Source organism: Physeter macrocephalus, chromosome 1 (genome assembly GCF_002837175.3).
Source record: "Physeter macrocephalus isolate SW-GA chromosome 1, ASM283717v5, whole genome shotgun sequence".
In the NCBI taxonomy this organism is placed as follows: Eukaryota; Metazoa; Chordata; class Mammalia; order Artiodactyla; family Physeteridae; genus Physeter; species Physeter macrocephalus.
The window spans coordinates 107,916,807-107,925,505 of NC_041214.2; the positions used below are offsets into that span (position 1 = coordinate 107,916,807).

Below are 8,699 nucleotides of genomic sequence, written 5' to 3' on the forward strand. Positions count from 1 at the left end.
GTTCATCTGGTGCTTATCAACCTCACTCTCTGCCTCCTCCTCCCTAGTGATAAAAATCAGTTTTTGATTAGGGCAATGTGTGTCCCCAATCTTCACAAGCTGCTACCTTTGGGATTTAGGTGCTTGTGAGAAAGTCTGGGGGCATTACTGATAGCAATCAGAATCAGAAATGTACCTGCTCAGATTATCCATATAAACAATTGAAATAAAAGCATCACATTATATATCAGATTAACAGCAACTCCCAGAACAAAGCTTACAGTGTATAAAAATAGCTACGTAAAAAATTTACATAAAAGGCAAACCAAAAAGGAATTCTCAGTGCAGACATTTACAGAAAAGAAAATCAAACCAACACAACATATGACCTATTATCATGGCTGCCAAAACTTGTTGTTATTGTTTGTAATTTCATTTCATTGTTTTATTTGAGATAATTCTCTAAAATCCTGTGACAGCTTGGTAGAATGAACTGCTTAACACTTGAACCATGAATTGCCGTCAATGTCTCTGTATATGTCTTAAATACAATCCACTTTCATGCTTCAATTGGTCTATATAGTTTTCTTTTCTCTGAAATGATGAAAAAAACCACAATTCAGATAAGTTACCATAGCAATCACTTTTCACAATCAACATATGCTTTGTACTGAAAGTAATACTTCATAAGAGCATTTTATAAAGCTCCACTGTCCCTGAACCTAACTGTAATCCCAGGTATTGCTGCAGCTCTTCAACTAATAATCTTTTTGAATTGTTGAAAGTATTTTTGTGAAAATTGCTTAATTCTTATGAAAATTATAAGGTTTTTCAGGAAAATATTTCATTCTGTTTCTCTTCAGGTTAACAAACTCACTTATCCCTTCAAATCACACTCCATTTTGTGGGCTTTGTCCTCAAGCTCAATTTTCCTTTGAGAATTTACTCTATCTGATTTTGAAGAAAAAAGAAGGTAAACTCTACATTTACAGAGGATTGAGGAATGAATCCTAGAGAAGCAGAAATAAGGATCAGGTGGGAATGCTGCGTACTTGGTCTCCAGTGGAAGGCAGGATAAGGGAAGGAATTCAGATCTTACTCCTTTCACCCAATCATTTTGAGATTCTGGTTTCCAGATTATAAAAATGTCTTATTTCAATCATTCTTATTTTTATTTCCTGTGTGCATTCTTCTAATTGCAATTCTTTCCCTTGCTCCTTATCTCCTCTATGGGATTAATTTAGGTGACCCACTCGAATCATAACATGCGGTTTATTTATAATGAACCAAAGTTTTACTATGGCTGTTGGGGATTTTTATATATTTGAGTAAACTATAGTAACACTATTCTCAAGGACACAAAAAATAATTTGTCCAAATGGCTTCTCTGTTTGACTGGCTCAAGAGAACATAAATAAAAATAAAAAGTTCAAATTGAAAGCGGCAATACCATGGAAACATACCTCTTTTGGAGATTATCTTAAAAATCACACTCATATAGCTATTATATATTGACATATGCAATATATATGCATGTATATATACTATATCGATATATACGTAATATACACTATATATATGCACATATAGATGCATACACATATATAATATATACACTATTTGGAAAAGTGTGTGCATGTACACACACACAAATTTGTTAGTCTTTTCATTAGAATGATTTGAGAGATGGCTGTATAAATATGCTGACACTTTTAAGTATATTAAATCCTTGGATTAAAATATTTATATTTTAAAATTATTCTCATAATTGCTTTTTAAAATAAAGTATGAGAATTGCTTCTTATCTAATCAAAATATCAATTTATAAAATTAAGATTTTTGCACTCAGCAAAATTTTTGGCATTAGAATTAAAAATGCTCATTGAATGTTAAAATCTCAAAATTGATTTCAATTATTCTGAGGATAATGATTTTTATTCAGAGGATGGGGAGTCTGTTGAGATTCCATACTTCTGAGAATACCTTTCTGAGTAACCAAAGTTTCCTTTTGAAAAACTCTCTTCCTGTTTGAAAGCTGTAATTATAAGGCATCTTAATGTCAAGGCTTTCCCTTTCATCTCTAGGATGTTTCATACTTTCCTGGGAATTATTTCTATAAACCTCAAACAGCCTACCCACCTGGACAACAAGTGGAACAGTTTCTCTCTTAGGCTTCTGTTTTGTGATTGTTTTCTTCTAACTTTTTGTTTTCTTCCAGATTACCAAGATCCTTGTTTACATGTTTTGATGCAGTCCTATGAGAGAATTAAACATTATCACATTGACACACACATATTTAAACTTTCTTATTTTTAATTTTAGGGTTCACATTAATGTATCTTTGAAAAGCAAATGTTATACATCTAATACAGGTAAGCCCCTAGGACAAACAATTCCACATCTGTGAGCCTTGATTGGTAACAGAACACATTCCACTGAAGTTACCTTGGTTGTAGGGTTGCATTAAATATATGCTAAGAGAAAAAGAAGTCAGTTATTTTGAACACAGACTATACATACTTAGTTGCATCATGTTTTTGGCTGGGTTGATTTTCTTTCTACTTTCTGGGAAGTAATTATTATCATTTGATAGTTAAAATTTTCATGCTGGGCAAATAGATCCTGCAAAAATTTTCTGAAGAAGTTTCATTAGGGGCTTTCAGTTTCTGCATTCCCTATTATGCATCCATGTTGAACCAATGTCCTGTATCTTAGCAGAAGCTAAGGCAGCTCTAATGTGGTGGTTCTCAAATTGTGGCCCCAGACCAGCAGTATCAGCATCCCCTGGGAACATGACAGAAGTGAAAATTCTGAGGCCCCACCATAGAAGCATGTAAAAGAAACCCTGGGGATGGGGCCTGCAATCTATGATAAACAAGACCTGCTAGTGGTCCTGCTGCATGTAAAGTTTGAGAACCACTGCCCTAGTGGCTTCCAGGGTTACACACGACTACTAGATTCTCTCTTTTAAGAGCTGAAATCAGGTTTTCTTAAATACACAGCTAAATTCCTTGGTTTTATGACGACTTGAGAGAAATCATAACTGTATTTCCAAGAGTGTACTATTTCCTTCCCTCCATCCTCCCTCCCTCCCCTCTCTCTTCCTTCCTTCCATTCCTCCTTTATTCCCTAACTCTCTCCTTGTTATAAGCACATCAGGGGAATCACAGTGATATGGTACTTCAAATTATTATTGCTATATAATTCCTAGTAATACTTCTACTTTTATATAAAAATTATATAGTACCAGACGTGTCTCTTGGTTAAGGAAGCTACGGTAGAAAACTCCATTTTTCCCTAAAAGTATTTCTATGCTTTAAATAGAACTCCTTAACTCATTTGCTAAGAATCACAACTTAATAGTGTGATAGTGTTAACAGTGTCATAGTGTTAATAGTGTGTAACTGTGTATGATTTATGTCCAAGTGAGATGAAGACATATGTCTCATACTGAGACATTCATTATATTTAGCCTAAATTTAATTTAATTTGTGATTTTAAAATTCTTAATTTAGCTTAAACTACAGCCTTCTAAATTGATTCATAAGCAGGCGAGTAACCTCAAACCCTGCCAATATGATTGAGTCCTATAATATGTGACAGTATATTTATATATATATATGAATTTACATGTATAAAATAAAGGTATATATGCCGTCTACATTATATATATCACATTATATATATATATGTATATATACCACAGATCATTTGAGGTCTAGTCTCTTTTGCTAATAAGTTACTTAACTAGTAATGAATAAAATCTTAGTAACCTCAATAATATCCATACAAGATAATGTACCTATCTTAAGAGTACAGTTCAATGAATTTTCAAAAACTGGGTACATGAATGTAACTAGTACCTAGTTCAAGAAACAAAATAGTTGCAGATGAAGAAATCCCCCATTTTACTCCCTTCCAGTCACTTCTATTTCCCCAAAGGTTACTATAATCCTGATATCTCACAGAATGGTTTTACCTGGTTTTATAATTTGTTATAAATGGAATCACGCCACATGGATTCATTTCTGTCTGCCTTTTATTTAAACTCAACTTTATGTTTGTGACATTCATATATAATGTTGTGTGTAGTTGTAGGTTGTTTATTTTCATTGCTGTATAGCTTGTTATTGGGCTTATTTATCTATTTTACTGGTGATGGACATTCTTGCTCTTTATTCTTTCTGGGATTTCACTTATACATAAATTAGATCTTTTGTGTGTGTCCCACATGTCTCTCATGTTCTTGTGTGTCTTATCTATTCTTTTTCCTCTCTGTGCTTCAACTTGGATGTTTTCTATTGATCTGTATTCCAGTTTACTTCTCTTGTGTTCTGCTGTGGCCAGTCTGCTTTTAAATTTATCCACCAAAGACCTATTTTTTTTTTTAAGATTTTTTTTAAAAGGTCAAGTCTTTTATTTATATATTTATTTATGGCTGCGTTGGGTCTTCATTGCTGTGCGTGGGCTCTCTCTAGCTGTGGCGAGCAGGGGCCACTCTTCGCTGCAGTGCATGGGCTCTAGGCGTGTGGGCTCCAGCAGCTGTGGCACGTGGGGGCTCAGTAGTTGTGGCTCGTGGGCTCTAGAACGCAGGCTCAGCAGCTGCGGCGCATGGGCCCAGTTGCTCTGTGGCATGTGGGATCCTCCCAGACCAGGGCTCAAACCTGGCTCCCCTGCATTGTCAGGCAGATTCCTAACCACTGTGCCACCAGGCAAGTCCCCAAAGACCTATTTTTTAATATTATCTTTTTCAGGTCTAAAATGTCAATTTGATTTTTAAATATTTTAAAGTACATTTCTATTTCCTATTCTATTCATCTCCTTTGGCCATCTTTTCTTCTCCTTTCAATATCTTATTTATAGTTATTTTAATATCCTTGCCTGTTAACCACAATATCCAAATAATGCATAGATCTGCTTGTCTATTTTTCCTCTTGATTATTGATTATATTTTCTTGACTCTTTGCATATCTAGTCCTTTTTTTTTGCATGACACCATATATAAAATGACAGAAAAGACTAAATATGATGTTATTTTCCATCACATAAGGTCCCCCCTTTACTGCAGATAGGTGAGCAGATAGGGTCTGAAGTTCAGTTGCAATTTTAGTAAGACTCAGTCTACATCTGGTTTGTCCCTACTCCTAAATCATGGACCTCTCAAGTTTCTGATTGAGACTCTGGAATGTTTTGCTTTCTTCAGACCTTAAACACAGAGAGATCAGCTCTTCCCTTAAGTGAGTCTCTACCCAGATCTCCAGCCATCTGCCCAATGACACTTCAAATGTGGCCAGTCTCTTTAGTCTCCTTGAGTTGAGTGTAAGCTCCTTGATAATAAGGACCATGTTTTATTATATCTTACTGTCTGAATATGGTAGGCATCCAAAATATATTTCTTTTCCTGCATTGAACTAACTGACTTTATTACAGTTTATATCTATTCCATTTTACTGTTCCTTATGATATTAGTGTTCAGCAATATGAAGTCAATACAGACCCAGCTGTTTTTTTACAGATAGGTAAAATAGAGAAAATACTACATTGAAATGACAGAACTTGAGTGACATCTTACTCCAATGTTTTCAGGTAAAACTGCAAAAAATTATATGCATAAATATGTACCTTGATTATTCTAATAGCACCTTGCTATATATTCTAATATATACTAATAACTATAATTTCTATAAATCAGTAAGATATTGTGGCAATCAAGGAAAACTACATGATTCTCAAAACCTTTTTCTTTTATTCTCCTTGCCTCCTCTCACCTCCCTGACTTTTCCTTCATTCCTTTTCTCTCTACTTTTCTTTTCACTCCCTCACTTTCTCTTTTATTCTTTCAAACTCACTTCATTAAATACTATTCTTTCCTCCAAAGTAAAAATTCCAACTTGCAGGGAGCCAGTAGAGAGAGTGACAGATAAGAGTCAATGTTGTATAAGCATAAAAATAAAATAAAATAAAATAAATAAATTTAGCAATGAAATAAATCAATTTTGCAATTGTGGTTTTTTTCAACCTACTTTGACCAGTATGGGAAGAAGGAAGTTATAATAAGTTTGAGGACATAATATTTTCACAACTTAAAAATGAAGCATGGACCAGTCCCTCCCATCAGGAAACTTGCACAAGCCTCATAGATAGCCTCATCCACCAGAGGGCAGACAGCAGAAGCAAGAACCACAATCCTGCAGCCTGTGGAACAAAAACAACATTCACAGAAAGATAGACAAGATGAAAAGGCAGAGGGCTATGTACCAGACAAAGGAACAAGATAAAATCCCAGAAAGCAACTAAATGAAGTGGAGATAGGCAACCTTCCAGAAAAAGAATTCAGAATAATGATAGTGAAGATGATCCAGGACCTTGAAAAAAGAATGCAGGCAAAGATCGAGAAGATGCAAGAAATGCTTAACAAAGACCTAGAAGAATGAAAGAACAAACAAACACAGATGAACAATACAATAACTGAAATGAAAACTACACTAGAAGGAATCAATAGCAGAATAACTGAGGCAGAAGAACAGATAAGTGACCAGGGATTATAGTTGAAAACTTCCCTAATATAGGAAAGGAAATAGTCAATCAAGTCCAGGAAGCACAGAGAGTCCCATACAGGATAAACCCAAGGATAAACACGCCAAGACACATAATAATCAAACTGTCAAAAATTAAATACAAAGAAAACATATTAAAAGCAGCAAGGGAAAAACAACAAATAACACACAAAGGAATCCCCATAAGGTTAACATCGGATCTTTCAGCAGAAACTCTCCAAGCCAGAAGGGAGTGGCAGGACATATTTAAAGTGATGAAGGAAAAAAACCTACAACTAAGATTACTCTACCCTACAAGGATCTCATTCAAATTCGATGGAGAAATCAAAAGCTTTACAGACAAGCAAAAGCTAAGAGAATTTAGTACCACCAAAACACCTCTAAAATAAATGCTAAAGGAACTTCTCTAAGTGGGAAACACAAGAGAAGAAAAGGACCTACAAAAACAAACCCAAAACAATTAAGAAAATGGTAACAGGAACATACATATCGATAATTACCTTAAACGTGAATGGGTTAAATGCTCTCACCAAAAGACACAGGCTTGCTGCATGGATACAAAAACAAGACCCATATATATGCTGTCTACAAGAGACCCACTTCAGACCTAGGGACACATACAGACTGAAAGTGAGGGGATGGAAAAAGATATTCCATGCAAATGGAAATCAAAAGAAAGCTGGAGTAGCAATACTCATATCAGATAAAATAGAATTTAAAATAAAGAATGTTACAAGACACAAGGAAGGACACTACATAATCATCAAGGGACCCATCCAAAAAGATGATAAAACAATTATAAATAAATATACACCCAACATAGGAGCACCTCAATACATAAGGCAGCTGCTAACAGCTATAAAGAGGAAATTGACAGTAACACAGTAATACTGGGGAACTTTAACACATCACTTACACCAATGAACAGATCATCCAAAATGAAAATAAATTAGGAAACAGAAGGTTTAAATGACACAATAGACCAGATAGATTTAACTGATATTTTTAGGACATTCCATCCAAAAACAGCAGATTACACTTCCATCTCAAGTGCGCACGGAACATTCTCCAGGATAGATCACATCTTGGGTCGCAAATCAAGCCTCAGTAAATTTAAGAAAATTAAAATCATATCAAGCATATTTTCTGACCACAATGCTATGAGATTAGAAATGAATTACAGGGAAAAAACGTAAAAAACACAAACACATGGAGGCTAAACAATACGTTACTAAATAACAAAGAGATCACTGAAGAAATCAAAGAAGAAATCAAAAAATACTAGAGACAAATGACAATGAAAACACGATGATCCAAACTCTATGGATGCAGCAAAAGCAGTTCTAAAAGGGAAGTTTATAGCTATACAAGCATACCTCAAGAAACAAGAAAAATCTCAAATAAAATATCTAACTTTACACATAAAGGAACTCGAGAAAGAAGAACAAACAAAACCCAAAATTAGCATAAGGAAAGAAATCATAAAGATCAGATCTGAAATAAATGAAATAGAAACAAAGAAAACAATAACAAAGATCAATAAAACTAAAAGCTGCTTCTTTGAGAAGATAAACAAAAGTTGATTAATCATTAGCCAGACACATCAAGAAAAAGAGGGAGAGGAGTCAAATCAATAAAATTAGAAATGAAAAAGGAGAAGTTACAACAGACACCACAGAAATACAAAGCATCCTAAGAGACTACTACAAGCAACTCTATGCCAATAAAATGGACAACCTGGAAGAAATGGACAAATTCTTAGAAAGGTGTAACCTTCCAAGACTGAACCAGGAAGAAATAGAAAATATGAACAGACCAATCAGAAGTAATGAAATTGACACTGTGATTAAAATTCTTCCAACAAACAGAAGTCCAGGACCAGATGGCTTCACAGGTGAATTCTATCAAACATTTAGAGACGAGCTAACACCCATTGTTCTCAAACTCTTCCAAAAAATTGCAGAGGAAGGAAGACTCCCAAACTTATTCTATGAGGCCACCATTACCCTGATACCAAAACCAGACAAAGGTACTACAAAAAAAGAAAATTACAGACCAATATCACTGATGAATATAGATGGAAAAATCCTCAACAAAATACTAGCAAACAGAATCCAACAACACATTGAAAGGATCATACACCATGACCGAGTGGGATTTATC

At 34.6% G+C, this 8,699-nt stretch overlaps 1 protein-coding gene across 2 annotated transcripts in view; it reads right to left on the reverse strand.

The window, feature by feature from the left end:
- Positions 1 to 2,118: 2,118 nt before the first annotated feature.
- Positions 2,119 to 8,699, reverse strand: part of ALCAM (activated leukocyte cell adhesion molecule) — a 204,102-nt gene continuing 197,521 nt past the window's right edge. For both annotated transcript variants that reach the window (XM_007105100.4, XM_028493772.2), the window contains one exon: positions 2,119 to 2,234. In XM_007105100.4, the coding sequence (XP_007105162.1) occupies positions 2,147 to 2,234 (88 nt within the window). In that variant the 3' untranslated portion in view covers positions 2,119 to 2,146. The remainder of the gene's footprint in view (positions 2,235 to 8,699) is intronic.